This window comes from Pongo abelii, chromosome 7 (assembly GCF_028885655.2).
Source record: "Pongo abelii isolate AG06213 chromosome 7, NHGRI_mPonAbe1-v2.0_pri, whole genome shotgun sequence".
In the NCBI taxonomy this organism is placed as follows: Eukaryota; Metazoa; Chordata; class Mammalia; order Primates; family Hominidae; genus Pongo; species Pongo abelii.
Window position 1 is genome coordinate 80,841,407 of NC_071992.2, and position 26,280 is coordinate 80,867,686.

The 26,280-nt window shown below is 38.9% G+C and overlaps 1 protein-coding gene across 1 annotated transcript in view; it reads right to left on the reverse strand.

Moving 5' to 3' along the window:
• PDE7A (phosphodiesterase 7A) overlaps positions 1 to 26,280 on the reverse strand; it is a gene marked incomplete at its 5' end in the record, with an annotated part of 71,967 nt that overhangs the window by 26,144 nt on the left and 19,543 nt on the right. Inside the window, 2 exon segments of the mRNA NM_001134151.1 lie at positions 888 to 951; positions 3,132 to 3,283. Coding sequence (NP_001127623.1) covers positions 888 to 951; positions 3,132 to 3,283 — 216 coding nt within the window.

Below are 26,280 nucleotides of genomic sequence, written 5' to 3' on the forward strand. Positions count from 1 at the left end.
AGTGATTAGAATCACCTGCGGGCATTTTTCCCCAAACCACCCATACTCTGTAGATTCTGATAAGCCCTCCTAAAGAAGCTACAGCTCTTCCCCATTCCCTATCTGAAAGCAAGGAACCACTGCTGTTGGTCAGGAAACAGGCATACAACATCAGATGTCATTGTAAATGGCCACAATCTAAAAGAAACCAAAAAATAAAAATAAAAAACATGAGATAATAATGTTTACTTTGGGTTATTATTAATAATAGCAGCGGCAATTGCCAATCAATCAGCCAAGTCATGATGATGATGATAATAATGATGATTTGATTACTTTTAAGGACAATAATCAAAACATAAAATTATGAGATTGATTCTGTAGGCTTTTACAAAAGTCACTTAAAAAGAGAAAAAATGATGCTCCCTGATATGGTGTGGCTGTGTCCCCAGCCAAATCTCACCTTGAATTGTAGTTCCCATAATTCCCATGTGTTGTGGGAGGGACCCGGTGGGAGACAATCGAATCATGGAGGTGCTTTCCCCCACACTGTTCTTGTGGTAGTGGATAAGTCTAACGAGATCTGATGATTTCATAAGGGGTTTCCCCTTTTGCTTGGCTCTCATTTCTCTCTTGCCTGCCGACATATAAGATGTGCCTTTCACCTTCCACCATGATTGTGAGGCCTCCCCAGCCACATGGAACTATAAGTCCATTAAACCTCTTTTTATCAATTACCCAGTCTCAGGTATGTCTTTATCAGCAGTGTGAAAACGGACTAATACACTCTCTTCCAGCAGAGGGCTCACAACCTTAGTACAGTAAATGAAAGCAACGCACCAGTGGCTGCACCATCAATGCAGTAATCTAGACTACATTAACTTGAGCAAGTCAAGTTCTTCACTTACCATTTGTTAGTCTATCAAATAGAAAGATATCAAAATTCCAATTTCCAACTTTTTCCAGCATACACTGAAATGAAAACCAAACATTTCTACTGTAATTTAATTTCAATAACATTGTCTTTTGGAGATATTCCATAGAGAAGTTAAAGAAAATGTAAAGTGATTGATTTACTTTAAAAAATACAAGTATCATTTTTCTTTTAATCATGACTTTTTCAACTGGCTCCAAAAAAATGCCAAAGGGATAAACTCCATTTGAGAAATGAAACATTACTTTGTTTTTCAATTAATGAACGCACAGGAAGGTTATGTTTCCCAGCTTATTGCTACAGTCTCGCAAAACTTTAAGAATTCTAGTATCACTTAACATCACAGAAGTGTGGTTCAAATGTTGTATGGTTTAGAAACTAAATTGCAAACAATCTAATAAAAATAAGTGACACTACCGAGTATTTACTATATTCCAGGTACTGTTATAAGTTACTCACTCTTTTACTACTCAGAACAACACTATCAGATGTTGTTTTCTTTTTTCTTTGAGACAGGGTCTCACACTCACTGTCACCAAGGCTGGAATGCAGTGGCACAAACAAGACAGCTTACTGCAGCCTTGACCTCCTGGGCTCAAGCAATCCTCCTGTCTCAGCCTCCCGAGAAGCTGGGACTACAAGCGTGTGTTACCACACCTGGCTTTTTTTTGTTTTTGTTTTTGTAGAGACAAGGTCTCACCATGCTGCCCAGGCTGGTCTCAAACTCCTGGACTCAAGCGATTCTCCCACCTTGGCCTCCGAACGTGCTAGGATTACAGGCATGAGCCACTACACCCGGCCTAGGCATTGTTTTCAATTCTCATTTTAGGGACGTACAAACAAGCAAAAAATAACTAACTTGCTCAGCTATAAAGTGATAGAGCTGGAATCTTAAATTAGGTAGTCTGTTTCTAGAACCTAGGCATCTGACACTGATACCACACCATGCTTAAATTATTTGTTATTCAGTTTTTAAAAAAACACTTCTAACTTATGGATATGTATTTATATTATCTAAATATGCTTATAACACAATTTACTACATTAACTTTTAGGATAATGTGTACTTCAGCCAAGCAAATAAATCCCACAAAGACCCTAAAAACCAAATATTTTTATACCATACATTCTTAACCTGAACATTTTGTGGATTTTTTCTAGAAAAAAACTTACATTTTATATCCAAAAGTTCAGTGTTGTATACATTTATGAATACACTGACATGAGCAACACTAAGATACTACTAGTAGAAATCATTAATTATAACAGTACTAATAACAACAAATGACATAGAGATCAATATTCTCATTCTAAAAGGCAGAACTTGTAAATGTTTTAACATTTAAAGCAGGCATGAACACTTTCCACTGATTTCTTTTACTAAACAGGGAAGTAATTTTTTTCACTTTCATGTAACTGTAAAGAAGACACCCCAGCTTTACCTACACAACTTAAAAACTTATCTACACAAACTCAAAAATCTGGTCTGTAAATATTAAGTCAAAGATAACTTAAAATATATTGGAAATTTAATATTACTTAAAATCCTCATTTGATTAAAAACAAGCTCATTTAACCCTGATGTTCAGTAAGACATTTCTTTTAAATTATATAAAGATGAAGTAAATAATGCTCACAATTAACCAGTTTAACTATGATACATCTAAACCCTCAAAAATCTCTCTCAATGCAAGAGACTATGAAGACTCATTTGCTTGAAAGTCACGAGACCTTTGTGAAAAGATGTTATTAATACACACACACACAAAAAAAAGAGAGAGAGAGACCTAACTTTCTGTGCTGGGTTTACCTCTAACCAGCTGGGTGAGCGCAAACAAGTCCCTCGTGCTCTCTTGGACTCAGTTTCTTTATTGATGGAATACGGACATGATTAGATCAGGTAATCTCTAAGAGTCTTCCCAGCATTACAATTCTGTGAGATCTTATAGTTTAATGTTCTATTGATCTCCTTGTTACGTAATGTTATAATAATAAATGAAAACATTGTCACTACTTTAGTTATTTCAGAAATTTCCCTTGCTCTGTAATGTCTAATTATAAAACAAACAGCTGCTCTAAAGAAAAAAACCTGGAAAATGGGCTCAACTGCTTTTCATAGACAGAGAAAAAGACTCTATAAATCATTACTGTATGGGGAATAAAGGCCTTCAGTAAACTTATCAAAAAATTAATGTTTTCTTAAAAAAACTATACATACCTTGGCTTGTCCATTATAATCATCATCTAAAATGTTTAGGGAATTTGAAACCGCAGTACCACGAAAAAAGCGTGAAGATCTAAGATATCGCTGGAAACTTAGTAGCCTTCTGATATTCCTTGCAGAGACAGACACTTCAATTTCAGATTGAGCTGAAATAAGAAGAATAAAAGGTGAGTATAGCAAGTTAAAATTATACACATGCTATCTTTACAATACCACTTTTAGTTATGTACAAGCATTTTAAAAAATTCATTTAAATAATTATACCACATTTCCATGAGAGAAGTGATACTTTATTTCTATTTTATTTTATTTTTTTAAGTGAGTTCTCACTCTATTACATTTCTATTTTCAATCAAGAACTAAGGATGAAGGTCAATGGCCAATTTTGAGAGCATTTAGAAAGCTAATGAAGACTGGTGGGATTAATAATCAGGTTTTTTTTTTTTTTAACTTTAAAATACTATCACCTCTTACTCTTTTGCTTCAATATACCACATAAACATGGAGCAGAAACATGGAAAAAACCTAGTTTCAAACTACTAGAAAAGCCAGGTCCTAAGTTACATATGAGATTTTAACAATTACACAAGTAAAACATTTCATATCCCAATGAGGCATCATTTCAAATATTTACTTAAGATAATTAAGAGGAAAAGGAGGTAGAAGGGGGAGCAAAGTGGTATATATCCTGTAAGTGTTCTAAAGGATAGGGATAAAAATTATTTAAGGTGATATGCTCTAGAAAAGATGCAGTTCTACAGTGGAGACTGGAATGTTCTCTTTCACTGAGTCTAACATAGCCATTCTTTCCCTCTAGTGTTAGAATAAACCAGAGTTCCCTGGATTGGGCACCAGATGAAATGACAGATCTGGGGTAAAATCTGTCTTGCAGGGAACATACGTTATCTTTAGATTCTAAAATCAAACCAAATTCAGTAAAATGTTCACAATATAAAACAGGAAAATCAAGACTGAGGATCAATAAATCATCTCTCTTAATTTAGAATCACCAGGTGAAATGGAAGGTAATCAAACATATTCTCTCTTGCATATCCAGTCACTCACTCCTCTATTAACCTCTAGCCCTGTGTTTCCTTATGTGTATAATGGCAATAATATCTAATTTAAGGGGTGCTGGATTAACTGAGATAATATATACACAAGTCAGAGACACAGCAGGTGTTAAATGGTGCCATGTCGAGGATGGTAAAATTGATGCTGCTCCCACTGCTTGCAGGTATGCCACCAGCAATTATCAGAAATTCTGAATCTGCTCATCTTGCTCTAAATAAAAGCATTTCATGGCTCTTCATCATCTTAATATGAACTTCATTTCCTTAGCCTGGAAGAGAAGGCTTCACGCTCCAAGTCTGGCTCTTTGTAGACTTGACTCAGCTGTCACCTTCCCTGGGAAGCACATTCAGTACACTGCCCCTATCTTGAAGAGGCGGGAAGCACCCGCTCTGGCTTCCCAAAGCTCCCTGTGCATTCATCTATAATAGTACTTCTGATATTATAATTACTTTTTTGTCTCCTTGAACAAATGATGACTTTCAGTACAGGCATGAACTATCTTTTTTACCTCTGTATTTCAAAGCCTAATAGTAATGCAAAGCATATAGTAATTGTAAAATATATTAAATAAATGCATAATATTTTTAAAATATCTGATGAGCTCTGAGGTTCCCATACACACAAATAAACAAGAAGTAAAATAATGCACACTGTTAAGTGATTTACTTCTCCCATTTTTCATTCCAGTGAGTAAAATGCAAGTATCTAAAACAATTGTGAATCTTAAATTTCTGATCTTTACCAATGTAACTTACTTTATAAAAAGGACTAGAACCAAAATAGTAAAAACTATTAATATCAAGTGATGATTATGTTTAAACTAGAATTGGTCTGTTTGATGAAATTTGGGTAGATTAAATTCTATGAAAGCAATGTTCCAAGTGCTTTGTAAAAAGAATCTCATTTAGTCATCAACAACTTCAAAAGATAAATAGTATACCCCACTTTACACATGAGAACACTGAGCCTACAAGAAATTAAATAACTTTTCTAAGGTCACATACCCAATATAGGGTGACACCTGGATTAAAAAACACAGATCTGCTTATAAAGCCTGTTTACTCACAAGGGTTTTTAAATTATATCTCTACAGTACTATTTACTGTCCGTTACAAAATTCTGTGTACATCCTTATTCAAAATAGTCTTTACTTCAGATGAAGGTATGGACAGAAAAAGAAACAGAAGGAAAAACGCTAATGCAAAGGAATGTTAAGTATATAACGGACTCTTCTAACTTTATTACTAGAAAAAAGTGGATCTGCAAGGGACAGAATGGCATGGCATGAATATGTGGGGAGGAGATAAGATCTAATTAATGTAACACTAGCCCCACCATCTCTGTATTTGTAAAGCACTTTACAGTTTTACAAGAGTATGTTCACATCCACTATCCCATTTAGTAATCATTACCATCCTGTGAAGAAGGCAAAGATTATCATCTCCATTTTACAAATATAGCCTTAGAAACCAAGGTAAAAATGCAATACAATGAATGCATTAGAGCTGACACACTTAGAAAACTTTTAGAAAATGCTGCAGAATACTTGTACTGTATTTATTATGAAAAAATAACCTAAAGCAGAGTTCAAGGTCATGAGTGCCACTTCATGAGCGTTCCCTCTGATTTATCTTAAATTACACACAAAAGGTAACAATTTTATTACTGGCAATTAGGATTGCTGTGTGTGTGTGCGTGTGTATTAGAATCACATTGTATGTATATATGTAAATTAGAATCACTGTGTGTGTGTGTGTGTGTGTGTGTGTGTCTGTGTGTGTCTGTGTGTGTGAGAGAGAGAGAGAGAGAGAGAGAGAATTTGAGAATCTCTTTGCAAGGACAACTGCATAAGGTCCAAAACATGAATTAGCCTCATTTGAGGGGGAAACTCCAACAATTCAATCCACTGTGCTCTGTCACCATGGTAGGATACATACTGTCAATGGTTAAGTCAATTGGTACTGTCTGGGAGCCAAGGCCCCAACCATGAAATCATGGTTGTATCCTTCCCTGCCTAACTCTTATTTTCTGGGCAACTTCTGACAAGTCATAATCTTCTGATATCTCATTTTCCTTAACTGGAAAAAAAAAAAAATCATGTTTCCTGTTTCACAGAGCCTTGAAGTTAAGATTCATTATCAAGAGTTCTATTTTGACCAAGTTAAGCTGCAAATGAGTATTAGATATTGACTCACAAAGAAATGATCACTCATCATGGAAGCCCAATGCCTTCTAAGATTAATCTCATAAAGAAACCTACATAACAGGATAAGAAATGGACCTTCACTTAATGATATAGAACCACCCTTATCAATTACTGATTATGTCACAGACAAATTAAGAAAGGACATGGAGCCTGTCTAGATGAAATGGAAGATCATTCAAGGAAAAGTGTTTTCTTCACCTACAGGGTCTGAGGGCCTCATACAGGAAGCCTACATGTAACAAGATTATATTCTGGAAAAGAATGAAAATCCCATGAGACTTTGCAGAGATGCCAACTAAAACTACCTCAAAGTTTTGTCTAAGATTTAACAGAGGACCAGAACTTTCGGGGGATGTCTGGTTTGATTTTTTTTCATTAATCTAATCTTTGAATATGTAATACATTGACGTTTCAAAAATAAGAAGGGATGGAAGAAAGAAAATAACAGTGAATAATTCAACCCTCTATGTGTCCCCTATACAACCACTCTCAAGCCCTACCCCAAAATGGTAACTTTTATCTTCAAGTTTCTATTGAGAGGCTTTTTTTTTCTTTTCTCGAGTTTCATTCTTGTTGCCCAGGCTGGAGTGCAATGGTGTGATATCGGCTCACCGCAACCTCTGCCTCCTGGGTTCAAGCAATTCTCCTGCCTCAGCCTCTCAAGTAGCTAGGATTACAGGCATGGGCCACCACACCCAGCTAATTTTGTATTTTTAGTAGAGACGGGGTTTCTCCATGTTGGTCAGGCTGGTCTCGAACTCCCGACCTCAGGTGATCTGCCCGCTGTGGCCTCCCAAAATGCTGGGACTACAGGCATGAGCCACTAAGCCCAGCCCTTCCTGAGTTTTAAAAAATTAAATATATAGAAACATATATTATTTTTCTACTTATTTTACATAAATGGTAGCATATTTTACAACCTGTTCTGCATCTTGCTTTTTAATTTATTGTGGATCACTCTCCCTGTCAGTGCATAGACACCTTCCCCGTTCTTTTATAAGGCTGTAAATAAAGTATTCTATCATACAGATGAATCATAATTTATTTAACTAGTCCTCTATTGAAGGGCACTGCTACAGTTTTACAGTTTGCAAGAATACCTTTGTTTTGTTAAATATGCTTATATTTCTACTACTTGATTTGTCAGCTTGAGATACCATCCTCTAATTTTCAGTTATTGCACATGAGGAAGTCACTCTATATGCCATGTTCTTTCCCCTTTCCTCTTCCAGTACTGTTAGTTACCAGAGCATATTTTTTTCCTTTCACTCTTATCTCTACTTTCATTTTAGGCTTAGCTGTAGAAACTGAATATATTCAATAGCGCAAGTCCTTTTATCTTAATTTCCCCAGTTATCTATTTGCTTGTGTTCATCCTCTAGTAGCATCCTTAAATGCTCATGAAAATAAAATTATCTCACAGCAATATATTTCACTCATAATATATTATTGAATGTTCAAAATTTTTTTTCAGTAGTCTTTTCTCTTTCTTGGTTCTCCTTTTCCTTTCTTGAATTTCTTTGAAGGTACTGTTTCATTATCTCTGGCATTGAAACTTGCAAAATCTGAGGCAAACCTGTTATTTTCGCCCTTGTAAGTGACTAGGTATTTTTGTATGGCCGCCCACAGAATTCTTTCTTTCTCTTTAAAGGCCAATTACTTTACTAAGATATATCTCATTGTTAACCATTCTGGGTCATTTTTGCCTGGTATGTTCTTTCAATATGCAAATTTAAATCTTCTGTTATTCCTGGAAAGTTTTCTTGAATTATATCTCTAAATATCTACTCTGCTCCACTATTTTAGCTTTTTAAAATCAGACACGCTAAACTGTCTATGTTGAAACACCTTTATCTGTTTTCTATCTCACTTTCTCTCCAATTCTTTTTAACTATTTGTTTGCTTTTCTCATTTCTATCCACTATATCCATTACTGTGTTCAGTATAAATTCTATCTTGTCACCTTCCAAATCTGTCTTCCTTTCCATGATATATTTAAATTTTACTTCTACTATTTTCTCATTCTGAATGTATATGTCTAATGCAACTGAACTCCTTTTGTTGTCTTATCTCTTCACTGAGTTCTTAATTTTGTGCTTTATGGTAAAGCTATTGTTTAATTTCATTTTTGAGTGGTAGGAAATTTAGTCACAATTTTCATCAGTTCTATGGCAGCACTATTCCATTAAGTGCTCTCCAGTCATTAAATTCTGCTGCTCTCTTCCACTGTTTTACTTAAATTATCTGCTGCGCCAGTTTCCTTTTTTAAAAGTCATTATTGAATGAGCTGAATTTTCCTGGACCAACTCTTTGTACCAAGTTCTTAATGGGGATAAAAGGGAGGTCTTGGGAGAGAGCAGAGGAAATCCCTCTGAGCTCTACTACCCAAATGGCTCTCCTTCTCTGCCAAAGGAATAAACTGCTTCTTAGGATCATGCCCCTGCTATTTCTCTAAACCATACGGGGCCCAGAGAGACTGCACTGGATCCTGCTTAACCCAGATCCTAGACCAGATGTGGAAAGTGAAATATTTAGCTTTGTACTTCAGGGTGAGCTCCCCACCCTCACCCACCCCTAAGCTTTAAAAAAGAAAAATTAAGACTTTTTTGTGTCCTAACATATGGTCTATTCAATGTGCACTCGAGAAGAATTTGTGTTCTGCTGTTGAGTACTCTGTATCTGTTACCTCTAACTGGATTATAGTGTTGCTCCGGTGCTCAATTTCTTTATTACTCTTCTGATTATCCTATCCATTATTGAAAGTGGGTTATTCAAGTCTTCATTATTGTAGAATTGTCTCTCTCTTAAATTCTGTCAAATTTTGCTTCATATATTGTGGAAATCCATTGTTAGATATATGTATGTGTTTATCATTATTATATCTTCCTGCTGGATTGAAACTTTTATCAATATACAATGCCCTTTATCTCATAACCTTTTTTTCAAAACTTAAAGTGTATACTGTCTGCCAATAATAATATAGTCACCCCAGATCTCTTTTGGTTATTATCTGCATAGTATATTATATTAGGGTTCTCTAGATTAGTTCTGTCCCTCTAAAGGGGAATTAAGTATTAACTCACACGATCACAATTGTGAGTGTGGTCCCACCACAATAGGGCATCTGCAAGCTGAGGAGCAAGGAAAGCAAGTCTGAGTCCCAGAACTGAAGAACTTGGGAGTCTGATGTTTGAGGGATCCAGCACAGGAGAAAGATGTGGGCTGGGAGGCTAGGCCAGTCTAATCTTTCCATGTTTTTCTGCTTGCTTGATTTTCTAGCCACACTGGCAGCTGATTAGATGGTGCCCCCCCCACAGATTTAGGGTGGGTCTGCCTTTCCCAGCCCACTCACTCAAATGTTAATCTCTTGGTAACACCCTTACAGACACACCCAGGATCAATACTTTGCATCCTTCAATCCAATCAAGTTGACACTCACTATTAACCATCACATACCTCCTTTCCCATTCTTTTACTTTCAACCTCTTTGTGTCGTTATATTTAAAGTGAAGTTAATCTCTTTAATACAGCAGTGTTTTTTTTTCCCCCAATCTGCCAATCTCTGCCTTTAAAGAGAAAAATTTAGCTGAGTATGGTGGTGCATGCCTGCAGTCCAAGCTACTCCAGAGACGGAGGTGGGAGGACTGCTTGAGCCCAGGAGGCAGAAGTTGGAGTGAGCTGAGATTCCATCACTGTACTCCAGACTGGGCAACAGAGTGAGACCCTGTTTCTAAATGAAGAAATAAATAAAAATAAAATAGAGAAAAATGTAATCCATTGACATTTAATGCAATTTTGATAAAGAAAGATTTACTTCTGCCATTTTGTTATATGTCTTTTTTTTTTTTGAGACAGAGTCTCGCCCTGTCATCCAGGCCGAAGTACAATGGTTCAATCTCGGCTCACCGCAATCTCCGCCTCCTAGGTTCAAACCATTCTCCTGCCTCAGGCTCCCGAGTAGCTGGGATTACAGGTGCCCACCACCATGCCTAACTAATTTTTGTATTTTTAGTAGAGACAGGGTTTCACCATGTTGGCCAGGCTGGTCTCGAACTCCTGACCTTGTGATCCGCCTACCTCGGCCTCCCAAAGTGCTGGGATTACAGGCTGAGCCGCCATGCCCAGCCGTTATTTGTCTTCTATATGCCTTGTTTTTTGTTCTTTAATTCTTCCATTAGGCCAGGCGCAGTGGCTCACGCCTGTAATCCCAGCACTTTGGGAGGCTGAGGTGGGTGGATCACGAGGTCAAGAGGTTGAGTCCATCCTGGCCAAGAAGATGAAACCCCGTCTCTACTAAAAATACAAAAATAAGCTGGGCGTGGTGGCATGCGCCTGTAGTCCCACCTACTTGGGAGGCTGAGGCAGGAGAATCACCTGAACCCGGGAGACGGAGGTTGCAGTGAGCCGAAATCCTGCCACTGCACTCCAGCCTGGCGACAGAGCGAGACTCTGTCTCAAAAAAATAAAAATAAAAATAAAAGTTCTTCCATCATTGCCTGTTTATTTTTTCTTCACTTTTTTTTTTTTTGAGACAAAGTCTCACTCTGTTGCCCAGGCTGGAGTGCAGTGGTGTGGTCTCGGCTCACTGCAACCTCCGCCTCCCAGGTTCAAGTGATTCTCCTGCCTCAGCCTCCCAAGTAGCTGGGACTATAGGTGCGTGCCACCACGCCCGGCTAATTTTTATATCTTTAGTAGAGATGGGCTTTCCTCATGTTGGCCCGGCTGGTCTTGAACTCCTGAACTCAGGTGATCCACCCACCTCAGCCTCCCAAAGTGCTGGGATTACAGGCATGAACCACCATGCCTGGCCCATTATTGCCTTTTTAAATTTAGGTTTTTGTTTTGTTTTGTTTTGTTTTTTGTGCATCATTTTGATTCCCTTCTTTCCTGTTTTGTGTATTTTTAAATTTACTTAGCGGTTACTTGGGGGATTACAATTAACACCTTAAACTTATAAATACCTAGTTTGAATAATACCAATTTAATTTCAATAGTATAAAAACACTGCTCATATGCATCTCCAATCCTCCTCCTTCCTATTGTTATTGTCACAAGTTACATCTTTATATGTGTGTGCCCATTACCACAGACATAATTATTGTTATATGCATTTGCCTTTTAAATCATATAAGAAGTAAAAGAGGTGTTATAAACCAAAAATATAATACTGGTTTATATATTTACTTGTGTAGTAACCTTTACCAGTGTTCTTTATTTCCTCTTATGGCTTTGGGTAACTGTTAATACCCTTTTATGTCATCATGAAGAACTCCCTTGAGCATTTCTCTCTTATTCTCTTTGAAATGGAGATCTCGCTATGTCGCCTAGGCTGGCATTGAACTCCGGAGCTCAAGAGATCTTCTTGCCCTAGCCTCCTGAGTAGCTAGGATTACACGCATGTGCCACTGTGCTGAATCTACCATTTCTTGTAGGACAGGTCTACTGGTAATGAACTCCCTCAACTTTTGCTTGTCATTAAACTCCCCTTCATTCTTCAAGGATAGTTTTGCCAAATATATAAATTCGTGGTTGACGGTTTTTTTGTTTTTGTTTTCAGGACTGATAATATGTTAGTTTATTCCCTTCTGGCCTCCAAGGTCCTTAATGAGAAATCAGCTATTAATCTTATTGAGAATCCCTTGTACAAGACAAGTTGCTTCTCTCTTGCTGATTTCAAAATTCTTACTCTTTGGGTTTCAACAATTTGACTATAGTGTATCTCAGTGTGGATTTCTGAGTTTGCCCCGATTGGAATTTACCGAGCTTCTTGGATGTGCATATTCATGTCTTCATCAGATTTGGGAAGTTTATTTCTTCAAATATTTTTTTCTGCCCCTTTTTCTTTCTGGGACTCCAGTGATTCATGTATTGGTAAACTTGATGGTGCCACCAGTCTCTCAGGCTCTGTTCATTTCTCTCTTTTTTTTTTCTTTCTACTCCTCAGAATGGACAGCTTCAATTGTCTTGCCTTCAAGTTTGCTGATCCTTACTTCCCCCTGCTCAAAGGTTTCAACAACAGATTTTTCATTTCAGTTATTCCACTTTTCAATTCTAGAATTTCTGTTTGGTTCCTTTTTACAATTTCTTTCTCTTTACTGAGATTCTCATTTTGTTCGTACATTGTTTTCCTTATTTGTTTTTAGTTATTTGTCCATGTTTCCTTTTAGTTCAGTAAACATTTAAGATAGTTCATTTAACATCTTTGACTAGTAATTCCAATGTGTGGGCTTCCTCCGGGGTGGTTTATATCAAATTCTTTTTTTTCCTGTGGGCTATATTTTCCTGTATGTTTTGTATTTTTTTGTTGGAAACTGAACATTCCAAGTTTTACACTAGGGAAGCTCTGGAAACTGAATTATTTTACTCCTCCAGGATTGTTTATTTTTAAAACTTAGCTGGCTTATGATAAAGGGTATTTCAAGGAAACAGATAAAGGGATGTATAGGGCAAGGAATGGGGGAAGGGGTGCAGAGCTTCCATGCCCTCTACAGGTGCACCACTCTCCAGGAACCTGCAGGTGTTCAGCTATGTGGAGGCTCCCTGAATGCAGTCCTCTTGGGTTTTTATGGAAGCTTCATAATGTCAGCATTCCTTCCCCCAAGGTATAGGGCAAGACTCTCTCTGGGGAAGGTCTTAGGACCCACAATCAGAAAAGTGGGGAGACATTAGAGTCCTACCTTGGGGCAGGTGAAAGGAGGGCAGGAGAAGGTCAGAGAAATTGTTTTTCTTGAGGCCTGCTCCTGAGGCCTGACACACTCAACATTACAACAAAAGACTGTAACAAGGGCTATGGAAGTTATAAGCCAGGAATTGTGGGCAAAAACATATAATACCGCAGGCCATCCGCTGGTTTTCAAACACTGATCCTTTACATCAAAAGAATATACATAATTATTAATAACTAGTCCAGTCCATCATAGTGCATGACTGTCTCCCAGGGTGAGGCTACTCAGGTTTGTAGGGTTTTTTTAGATCTTGTCAGGTTCCAAAAGTAGCAGTAGTTTGGCAAACATACAGTGTTATCCTTTCAGGCATCTGGAATAATTGAGCTAAGAGATAATGTTGTCTCTTGCTCCAAGACTTTGTTTTTGTTTTGTTTTGTTTTGTTTGTTTGTTTTTTAAGACTGAGTCTCACTCTGTCCCCCAGGCTGAACTGCAGTGGCATGATCTGGGCTCACTGCAACCTCTGCTTCCCTGGTCCAAGTGATTCTTCTTCCTCAGCCTCCCAAGTAGCTGGGACTACAGACATGTGCCACCATGCCCGGCTAACTTTTGCATTTTTAGTAGAGATAGGGTTTCACCATATTGGCCAGGCTGGTCTCGATCTCCTGACCTCGTGATTCGACCGCCTTGGCCTCCCAAACTGCTGGGATTACAGGCGTGAGCCACCACACCCAGCCAGCTCCAAGACTTTTAATGTAATATTTGATTTCCCTCAATTTATAGCCCACTTATTCATTTATTTACCCTCAGTTATTAGTCCTTCTTTTCTCCACTTGTCATTTATTTTTACTCAAACGTTTCCACATTTGGAAGGAGCATTAAGTTTGGTCTCTGTGCTAGTCCAGATTGCTGGTTGTAATACTAGTCTAGCAAGTGCCTTTTCCTGTGTCCATTCCCATTCATAGAGGGTAGGGTTACAAAGGTTCTGAACTAGTGAACCATTTTTACCACTAGGCTATAACAGCCATATTCACTCTCAGCCCCAATTCTGCCAGATGGGGTGAAGGCACAACCCACCCCCACCAGGCCCTCAGGAATTCTGGCATAAGCCTTAAAAATACAGTTATACTTTCTTGCTTAGAAATAATCCTTGTTGCCAGCACTTGTAGTCCTAGGACTACTGTATCAGGTAAGGGGGAAAAATGTTTTTAGGTGATTTGGGGAAGAAAGAAAAAAACTATAGTTGTTACACCAGTGTACTTCTCCCTTGGCAAGAATTTATAGTCATATCAGCATCCTCCACAACCCCTATTCACCAGATCAACCAGAAAAAGACAAAAATCTTGTGGGGACACTCCTTTAGTCTCACTCATGCTGAATGTCAGCACACACTCGTGACGGTGAGTAAGGCGGCCCTTTGTGCTTTCACCTCCATCTATTATGGACAGTGTTTCAATTGCCAGTTCTACTTATCTTTCAAACTATACTCTGAAGAGGTTATCTGTCTGCCCAGTGCTGGACATTATGGGCTGTACAGTATGTTCCTTTGTCTGACAACAGTTGGCCATCCAAATACATGCAGTACCTTCTGTTCTAGCTCTTTAATGGCACTCTAAGCATTTGCATCTTCCACAGGTAAGCAAAGCCCAATCCAGAATCAGGTCTATCCCACGTGTAGCCCCCTAGGGCTACCAGCATCAGTCTCACTTGCCAGCTATGTTCAGGGCGTTCCTACCATGGAATCTGTCCCATAACCATAGGCAGCCTGTCTCTCTTGCAGAGAAACAGAACTGTTCTTACCATTGTTATGTGTCTGAGAGGGGGCAAAAGGAACATGTCTTGATTCAGCCCACCTCTACACTGCTGCAGTACCCCCAGATCCAATCATTCCATGAACCTCAGGGAGGCACACGGGGATACTTGCTTGCATTTTATGTCTTTTCCAAACTACTTTTGCCTTTGCTTGTCTGTTTGCCTTTTTCTATTCCTTGTATAATCACTGAAGTTTCTGTTCCATTACCTCTGCAGTCAGCCAGTGATGTGGCACAGATTTCCTTAAGTGTCTGGCTCCAAAATGGGGGTGAGGGGGTCGGGACAGTACTATCTCCTTAAATCTCCTGACAGATGCCACTGGGGGAAACCCCTGAGGCCAAGAGGGCCAAATCTTGGGAAAACATCTGCATCAGTCCCTCAGGGGTCCGCCAGAATGACGAGAACACCAAGGTCTCCACTGCCCACCCTGGCTTCAGCCAGATACTGCAGGCATATGGGCCATATCCCCACAGGCCACAGGGCTGAGGAATGGGGGTTGGTTACTGGTTCACCCAAGCTGTCCTGACAAAAAACAGTGGCCTCCCCCTTCAACAAGTACTCTCTTGGTGGCTCTAAGTGTCTAATCAGGGCCCAGAGTACTGAAATAGTTGATTCTGGTCATTTTTTCTACTTGGGTAGTTGTTTCAGTGGAGAGATCAACCCCTGGAGGTTCTTACTCTGTCATTTTGAATGGCATTCATCCCTTTCTTTTAAAAGGGGTTTTTCCTAAAGATCCTTTCTGGGATGAGACATCTCAAACCCTCTCTTTTGCTCAGCCTAGGTTTGAGAATGGGGAAAGGTTGCATGTGAGAGCTTAACTGTCTAGAAACAACCATTGTTAACACCCCACCCTGGTACTCTAGATGTTTTTTTTTAAGAATTATTTTCTATATGTATATATACATATAATTTTTCTTTCATCTAAGAAAGTTAATACTATTTTTTTCACATAAGAATTTTATCGGCTGGGCACGGTGGCTCACACCTATAATCCTAGCACTTTGGGAGCCCGAGGCAGGCAGATCACTTGAGGTCAGGAGTTCAAGACTAGCCTGGCTAATATGGTGAAACCCCATCTCTACTAAAAATGCAAAAATTATCTGGGTGTGGTGGTGGGCGCCTGTAATACCAGCTACTCGAGAGGCTGAAGCAGGAGAATCATTTGAACCTGGGAAGTAGAGGTTGCAGTGAGCCAAGATCGTGCCACTGCACTCCAGCCTGGGCAACAGAGTGAGACTCCTCAAAACAAAACTAAACAAAACAAAAATGTATCTATTATCTTTTCATGCCAATAAATATATGTGACATCACTTTTACTAGCCATATATTAGTCTAATGTATGAAATTATCATCACTTAATCTTTTTGCTATAAAACTGTTTCAAACTTTTATTTTGCTTACCAACAATTCTGCAATAAAGATCCTTATAACTAAATTTTTGTACACAACCTAATAGATTCCCTTAGAATAAGTATTCAGAAGTAGAACAAGGAATAGGAGTGCACTTCAATAGTGTCTAAAACCCATGCCAAACTGGAAACTAAGTTCTAAAAGAAAATTAGAGAGATTTCCAGAACTGTCCTAGAATTGCTTCCAAAATATGATCTAAGAAAAGGGATCAGGAACTATAAAACAAGGATAAAACATGATGAGATCACTTTAAGACTGTTGGAAATTTTTAGTTTCTTCATGTTTACTCCCCACCCCCACTCCCCTCATCACACAGACACTGTTTTCCTAGAGTAATGACACGTAAAATTCTTACTTTGGAAAAGCCTATAGACTCCTATTATGGGGAAGGGAAGGTGGGTAGTGCTGGGAAGGCTACACCCAGGTGTTCTGTCAGCAGGTTAGCGAAACCTGAGTGAAAAAAGCAAATAGAGGCCACTACAGAGAGGAAAGGATATTAAGCTGAATAATTAACATCATTTAGGAATACAGGAGAGAGGATACATGAGGAACTGGGAACAAGAGTGACTATGAGAATTTAACTAGTACTTTCATCTGAACAATTACTAAAATTTAAGCTCACCCTCTGGCTGTATTACACAATATCTGACCTTCTTACCAATATTGTTTTTTTTTTTCTTTTTTTCTTTTTTTTGACACGGAGTCTCGCTCTGTGGCCTAGGCTAGAGTGCGGTGGCACAATCTCAGCTCACTGCAACCTCTGCCTCCCAGGTCCTGGTTCAAACAATTCTCCTGCCTCAGCCTCCCGAGTAGCTGGGATTACAGGCACACACCACCATGCCCAGCTAATGTTTGTATTTTTAGTAGAGATGGGGTTTCACAATGTTGGCCAGGCTGGTCTTGAACTCCTGACCTCGTGATCCACCCGCCTCGGCCTCCCAAAGTGCTAGGATTACAGGCATGAGCTACCACGCCCGGCCCTCTTACCAATATTCTCATGAGCTCACTCTGTGACGTGAGACAAATTATTTATTTCACAGCATAATGCACAACAGATTAAACTTGCCCTTATTAAAGCTCTGCTTCCATCAAGCCTGGACTATTTATTTTAAGTCCCAGGCTTGTGCTAGTTTACATGGTTACCTACATTCCAATCCAGCTTAGAAAGCCAACAGGGCTCAGTGAATTAATCAAGTTACTATTAAAGAGCAGTTGGCTTTGCTGGCTCTTTTCTAAAATATCACATTACCTCACTATGTGACCATGAACAAACTACCAGCCTCCACCAAAACTAAATGAACACTGTGACTTACTGATCACGGGTATTACTTCTAGTTAATAATTCTTAGCTTCTCTAAGCCAAATCACAAAAAGTGGGATAGCAGACGAATGTAAAAGACATGTTTTTCTCTTGCTTTTCCCTCCTCATATTAGAAAGTAGACAGGAAATACAAGCCCCAGGTCAAGGAAACAAAAGAGCTGGAGAACCAACACAACTGGAGCAGTATTACTCTAACTCTTCCACAGATTCTTTTCTATCACCCAAATCGCATGTTTTCCCACAACCGATATCACAAAAGAGGCCTTTAACAGAAAAGCCTCTGGCTCTTGAGACTCGACCACTACTTGCTTTAACAGTCCACGAGAGGGAGCCCTGCAGCCACTGTATCTGCCACCTTAACAATCATGAAGATACCAATCATGAATTACCTTTGGAGATTATTGTTTAAAATGTTTTTAATTCAGTCCTATAAGGTTTTAACTCTAATCTAGGGCAAGGTCATGTTGAATGGCGCTGGTATTAAAACAAACCTGAAGACGTTCTATATTCTAACCTTCCCTTTCTTTCTCCTGATTTCCCTCAAAAAGAACAGGAGTGGTATCGAAAAGCCTATTGTTAACATCAGGTAATTACACTTACCCTACATCTGCGGGACACATTTTCTTAGAAAAAATTTTACATTTAGCATGCATGAATGAATGGGGGAAAATCAGCTAGGTGTCTGCAGCAATGGTCATTAGTAGAGTAGCACGTGCTGACATGGAGAGGCAGAGCAGCAAAGTACATGAGAACACAGGGGCTTAGGAATTAGACACATCTGAGTTTCAATCCCAATTCTGCCACTTTTACTAGTTTTGTGACATTAAACAAGTTAGTTAAGGTCTCTAATCCTCAGTTTCTTCATCTGTAAAACAGGCCCCACAAGACTGTTAGAAAGATTAAATGAGATATGCAGTATGTCTTTGCACATTTTTGGCAAAGAAAAAGCACTTAAAATTAATAGACGTGGTCATTATTATGAATATCAAATATTTTTAAATACTTCATACCATTTTTTTAACAAAACCAGATTTATTTTTCATGACAGTATAACTTCATCCTGAAAACTAATGTGCTAGAGAAATAACTGGAAACATTTAAAATATTTCAAAATAAGCATACAATCTCATTACTGTAAAACAAATATATAGGCCAAGTATGGTGGCTCACACCTATAATCCCAGCACTATGGGAGGCCGAGGTGGGAGGATTGCTTGAGCCCAGGAGTTCAAGACCAGCCTGGGCAACATACTGAGCCTCCATCTCTTTATATTTATATAAAAACGTGTGTGTGTGTATGTGTGTGTGTGTGTGTGTATAAAATGAATATACAGCTTAAACTTCAGTATGAACCAAAGAAATTAGCCACTCATGATCTAAAAATTAGATCAAAGTTATGTGTATAACCAATATTCCCTCCCAAAAGAATTGCTTAAGGGAGGGAATATTTGTTATGCATATAACATTGATCTAATTTTTAGATTATGCAGAATTCAATGTTCACTTTGAAAAAATTTAACAAAATAGGGATATGGGAGATATAAAACCCTACAAAAAGGTTACTCAGCCGGGTACGGTGGCTCACGCCTGTTAATCCCAGCACTTTGGGAGGCTGAGGCGGGTGGATCACCTGAGGTCAGGAGTTCGAGACCAGCCTGACCAACATGGTGAAACCCTGTCTGTACTAAAAATACAAAATTAGCTGGGCGTGGTGGCGCGGGTCTGTAATCCCAGCTACTTAGGAGGCTGAGGCAGGAGAATCACTTGAACCCAGGAGGCGAAGGTTGAGGTGAGCCGAGATCATGCCATTGCACTACAGCCTGGGCAACAAGAGTTAAACTCCGTCTCAAAAAAAAAAGATTGATTACTCTTATTGTTATGGATTAGGCATATTTTTACTCTTCAGAGCTGGGATATGGGATATGCTGGATCCCTCTTATGCTGAAACTCAGACGCTGAACATGGCATAGCTCCTCAGTCATTAAATTCTTAATTCCCTTATTAAAGTAAGCTGAGAAAGAAAGATGAAAAACAAAGTACACAAAGTCTTAATGCAGTTCCTTCAAAACTTAACATACAAAATAGAGCTGAATTTCCAATTTCACCAACTTGCCAAAGCACAAGTAAAATTAAACTACCATTAAACTGTATTAAGATTAAGGTCCAATACATACCGGTCAATTTCCTAATTTATGCTATCGAGTTAGGGAAGATATTTAGAAGACAGAACATTCTGTTCTTTCAACTTTAGGACAAACAAGAAACAAAGATTAGTGGTTCTTAAATGTAGGCACTTATGAATCACCTGGAAACTAGGTAAAAGTTTTAAAAAAAAACTACACATATATGGGGCAGAATCCTCTGTGTCCTAATGCAATTCAATACAGCAGTGCTAATCTCTACAAGCACCACTTTGTAAGGAATTACAATAGAAAGGAGATAGGAGCATGGGTGATAGAAAAGACAAGAAAAAGGGACATGGGATTATTGTTTCCTGGGGTATCGCCATAAACTATTAAAGAAATGTTGGCTTTGAAACAACCTGATATGACTTCAAGAGAAATGAACGACTGGGAAGAAACTAAAATTTAACAGATACTCCAGACAAATAAGATCTTAGTCTACAATACCATAGCTACAAGCACAGGCTGGCAAACTCGAGTTTGAATGAGAGACTAAATTACAAATGATGGATAGCTGCTTTCGCAGACCAAACAGATAATGGTTGGAAAAAAGTATGCTTGTGAATAGGAGACTAATGACCGTGCAGTACAGTATGAAAGTTAGACAAGAGAAAAATACTATAATGAAGAAAGCTGCATGGCTGAGGGAAATGCTGAGCAAACTATCTGTACACCTAAAGAAAAGGAGAAAAGTACTAAAAGCTTCCAAATATAACAGACTCTACCCTTGTATGGGAGTTACTAGATATTAAAGAGTGAGATAAACTAAGACAATAATCAGTACGATATGAACTTTTAAGAAACATGTTCTTTCATGTCATAATACAACTAAATATGAAACAAATAAAGTCTAACACAGTCTTATCAGAAAAACAGGAAACAACTCCAAATCAAATATACATGAGGAACTAAGGGAAATTTAGGGAAAATTCTGTATGCTTTCATACAGTCATTGTAATAAAGACAATATGAGACACATGATTCAACAGAAAGGCAGCAACCAGCCTGAACTTGGTTAACAGTTCATACAGATTATACAGAGAGAACTACAAACAGGCCTCTGTAAAATCTAACTGTAGGAGATACACAGCCATAGTCAATTCAATGCAATAAAAATATACTCAGTCTCTACTATGAGCCAGAAGCTGCCAGAGACCAGAAATATAAAGATGAATAAAACTAAAAGCCTAAAGTGAAGAGCTTATAGGCTACAATGTAAATATCCTGAAAGGTCCCCCTGCTGCCCTAGCATGGGATGAAGTAAACTGTTAAAATGAATACAGAGCTCAAGATAATGGGCGAAACATACTTACATGGACTGGAACATTACTGTGTCCCAAGAGTAAAAAGAAAATGGAAAAAACTGCATTTGTGTTGACATGAGAAACACTGAAAGAAAACACATTCCTTGTATTACATCTTGTTGGATGTTGGCAGAGAGACCAGGCCCTCCAGTCTGGATGACGTCAATGAGCTTTGGCAAATTCCATGAAGAGAACTGTCAAGCTGACAACTTCCATTACTATTTAATAATCATGCCAGAATCATTCAAAAGAACACATCAGACTAGAAATTCTAATGGGCATGCAGAATGGGATTATAATAATTCTTTAATGTTTAAGACATTAGTATCTCTTATACGTTAAAAATAATGTGAAACTAAAGAATGACTTATTAAGTTTAGAGACAAATTTAGAGCAGACAAGAGATGAATTTTTTTTTTTTTTTTTTTGAGATGGAGTGTCACTCTGTCACCCAGGCTGAAGTGCAGTGGCACTATCTCGACTCACTGCAACCTCCGCCTCTTGGGTTCATGCCATTCTCCTGCCTCAGCCTACCGAGCAGCTGGGATTACAGGCACCCGTCACCATGCCCAGCTAATTTTTGTATTTTTAGTAGAGATGGGGTTTCGCCATGTTGACCAGGCTGGTCTTGAACTCCTGACCTCAGGGTGATCCACCCGCCTTGGCCTCCCAAAGTGCTGGGATTACAGGCGTGAGCTACCATGCCCAGCCAAGATGAATTTTTGACAAAAAAATCAATATGGAATTTATTTCATGTTCACTTAATTTAGGACTCAAAATATTTTATTTCAAGAGACCAAGTATATGGCTAATTGAACAGAGGAAAATCTCTGCAGGAATATTTGAGACTCTTACTTTAGCCGACTGAAGTTACTTATTCAAAAGAGGAAAACTAAACGAGGAGCCTCCTGGTTATCTTTACGGAGTTGAATGAAAGCAGAAACTTGAGAAGCCTAGTAAGGAGAGGCTGCCACAGTAAAAAATGATGCTTAGGAGCAAGGGAGCCTGTTAGAACACTTAGAAAGCTCCGGGCACCACTTTACGGTCAGCCCAGCATTGACGTCAGTCTCTTCCTCTCTCCCATGCATCACCCTCTCTCTATTTCCCCTTCTCTCCTCTTCCTCCATTATCTTTTCCTCCCAATTTGCTGGGGCTACCCATTGCTCATTGTTATTAAGTGCCTCAAACTTAAATTTTCCCAGCATCAGTCAGGAGACCAAACAGGTTAACATTAGCTGAATGAAAGGGCATCAAGAATCAATTAATTAAATGCAGGAGGACCACAAATCTGTACCTTAATGGGTGTAATACTTAGATATAGGGCAGGTCTGAGGATTAGGAACCTTTTTAAAATGGGATGAGAGTTGAGGAAGTTTCTCAATGGGTCTTGGAAAAGTATTAATGCCAACATTTTCAGTTTAAATATTTGTCAGAAATCAGTCTGTTCACTCAAAACAACAACAACAATACCCGGACCACCACATCCAACCGAATCTTGTTTTTAAAAAAAGGTATATATTAAATACATCATACACTTAAAAGAATTAGATCCTTTATTTGTGGCTAATCTTGTAGCCCTCAACACCAACACAGGATTGCATGCACAGCTTTGGGGGACAGACACAGGGCAAAGAGGTTAAACATGAAGCATGAACCTTAGATTTTTGTTACGTAAATAAATCATCAATGACCAGCATAGTATGAATGTTTATGGATTAGTTGTGATACATTTCCAACTGCATGACCAGAGACTGTGCTTTCTGTTGTATAAGCAACCACAGTCCTTCTATCAGGTTGAATAAAAGTTTTTAACTAATGGGAGTGTAGTATTATGATGTATATATTGGTTTTCATCCACAGTCCCAGGCTAACTCCTATATCCCTTGTTACAGTCTTTTATTAAAACGCTGGGTATGTTAGGCCTAAGGAAACAATCTCTCCAATATTCTCCTATTCTCCTTTCACCTGTTTCAATCTTCCCTGGCCTTTCTGATTGTGAGTCTTAAGACTCTCCCCAGAGAGGGTCTTGCCCCATACCCTGGGGGAATCTGGGGGAAGGAATGCTGACCTCATAAAGCTTTCACAAAAACCCAAGAGGACTGGGTTCTGGGTGCTTCCACATAGCTTAACATGTGGAGGTTCTTGGAGGGTGGCGTCCCAGGGAAGGTGTGGAAGTTCCGCACCCCTTCCCCCATACCTCACCCTACACATCTCTTCATCTGGATCCTTTGCAATATCCTTGATAACAAACTGGTAAATATAAGTGTTTCCCTGAATTCTGTGAGCTGCTCCAGCAAATTAATCCAACCCAAAAAGAGGGTCCTGGGAACCGCAACCTGAAGCTGGTCAGTCAGAAGTTCCAGAGGCCGGGACTTGTGACTGGTGTCTGGGTTTTGGGGGCTGGGAGGCAAGTTTAGGAACTAAGCCCTTAACCTGTGGGATCCGACACTCCCTCCAGGTAGATAGTGTTGGAACTGAATTAGAGGACACCCAGTTGGTGTCCACCGCTTGGTGTGTTGGGAGAAACCCCTCCACACATTTGGTCATGGAAGTCTTCTGTGTTGATGACTGCCATGGTGGTGTAAGAGCTGAGGGAAAACACAGTTTGAGGGTTTTTCCTACACAGTGAGCATCCACAAATTTAAACAGTATCTTTAATGAGCTAAAATATTCCAAATCTCTTAACACAAGCCACTAGTATAATTCTGATATGGTTTGGCTGTGCCCCCACCCAAATCTCATCTTGAATTGTAACTCCCACAATTCCCATGTGTCGTGGGAGGGACCTGGTAGGAGGTAGTTGAATCATGGGGATGCTAATTCTCATGATAGTGAATATGTCTCAGGAGATCTGATGGTTTTAAAAAGGGGAGTTTCCCTGCACAACCTCTCTTGCCTTGTCTGCTGCCATGTGAGATGTGCCTTTCACCTTCGGCCATAATTGTGAGGCTTCCCCAGCCAGGTGGAGCTATAAGTCTAATAAACCTCTTTCTTTTGTAGATTGCCCAATCTCGGAATGTCTTTATCAGCAGCGTAAAAACAGACTAATACAAATTCTTACTGATACCTGTATTCTCTTTTAATCACAAAATAGAACATTTCCCAGAGAAGAAAATACTATTTCAAGAAAATACTCCAAGAATGTTTCTGGTCATCCTAAAGTGATGTTAACAATGACTTCTTTATGTAAAAAATCCCTTTCTCAAACTCATAAACTATGTAAATATGTAAGATAAATATTACCTTCTGTGCTACAATAATAGATAATAAAAGATATAATCAATAATAATACAAAAAGGTCAAGAATGCATCAGAAAACTTATTTAGTGACAGATGCTATCTGAGGAAATGTTTTTATTCTGGCATGAAGAGCCCACTAAAAGTAACAGACATGGCCAGGCGAGGTGGCTCACACCTGTAATCCCAGCACTTTGGAAGGCTGAGGTGGGCAGATCACTCGAGGTCAGGAGTTCAAGACCAGCCTGGCCAACACGGTGAAACCCCGTCTCTACTAAAAATACAAAAATTAGCCGGGCGTGGTGGCAGGCGCCTGTAATCCCAGCTACTTGGGAGGCTGAGGCATGAGAATTGCTTGAACCAGGGAGTTGGTGGTTGCAGTATGCCAAGATCATGCCACTGCACTCCAGCCTAGGTGACAGAGCAAGACTCAGTCTCAAAAAAAAGGAAAAAAAAAAAAGTAACAGATGCATGCACATATTTTTTAAAAAAATTGTTATGAAAGTCTGCATGATACAGCCATCTGATAAATGACTTAACTTGAAAATTATAGAATTTATTGATTAAATCAGAATCATTGCAACAAAGCTGCCAAACTAACCCTGAGAGCATACTTGTACCAGATCTTTGAGAAACACTTCTTGGCTAGAAGAATTCATAATCATCAAAATCCCTCTATCTTGTGTAACCACGAATACAAGTTAGTTTCAAAATGTCTTCCCAAAGCTTGAACTCTCCCGGTTCTTTATAAATAACTACAGAACTGGCCTAATTTCAGTTAATTAACAAATATGTGATCTAGATTGGGTGCAGTAGCTCATACCTGTAATCTCAGCACTTTGGGAGGCTGAGGCAGGCAGATCACTTGAGGTCAGGAGTTTGACACCAGCCTGGCCAACATAGTGAAACCCCATCTCTACTGAAAATACAAATATTAGCCGGGCATGGTACCGATTGCCTGTAATCCCTGCTACTCGGGAGGTTGAGGCAGGAGAATTGCTTGAACCCAGGAAGTGGAGATTGCAATGAGCCAAGATTGCGCCATTGCACTCCAGCCTGGGTGACAAGAGTGAAACTCTGTCTCAAAAAAACAAAAACAAAACAAAACAGAAAAACCCCACGAATATGTGATCTGAGTATAAACCTGTGATTTTTAATTAGGTGAATAATTTCATAATACCATACTCTTAAAAATTTTTGTCCAGAGATAATTTCAAAACACAAACATACAAAAAGTTACAAAAATAAATAGTATAAAGAACACTCTTTTCTCAGATATGCATTGTTAACATTTGTCTTATTACTTGCAGTATACTTCCGTGTGTGTGTTTGTGTAACACCTAATTCTTTTTTCTGAACATCTGAGGGTAGGTTATAAGCACTCTACTCCTTCACCTCTGTATTAGTCTGTTTTCAATGCTGCTGATAAAGACATACCTGAGACCGGGTAATTTATAAAGAAAAAGAGGTTTGATGGACTCACAGTTCCATGTGGCTGGGGAGGCCTCATAATCAGGGCAGAAGGCAAAAGCCACGTCTTACCTGGCAGCAGACAAGGGTGAATGAGAACCAAGCAAAAGGGAAACCTCTTATAAAATCATCAGATCTCGTGAGACTTATTCACTACCACGAGAACAGTATGGGGGAGAACTGCCCTGATGATTCAATTACCTCCCACTGGGCCCCTCCCAGAACATATGGGAATTATGGAAGCTACAATTCAAGATGAGATTTGGGTGGGGACACAGCCAAACCATATCAACCTCTAAACACTTCAGTGAAGAACACCATAACTTAATACATGTTTCTATTATAAACAAGGTGAAGGTGAATGTCTTTGCATATACATTAACATTTATATATGATTACTCCATTTGCATACATTTCTAGTGGTGAAATCAAAGAGAAAAAAGAGCTTAAAGGTGATACACAT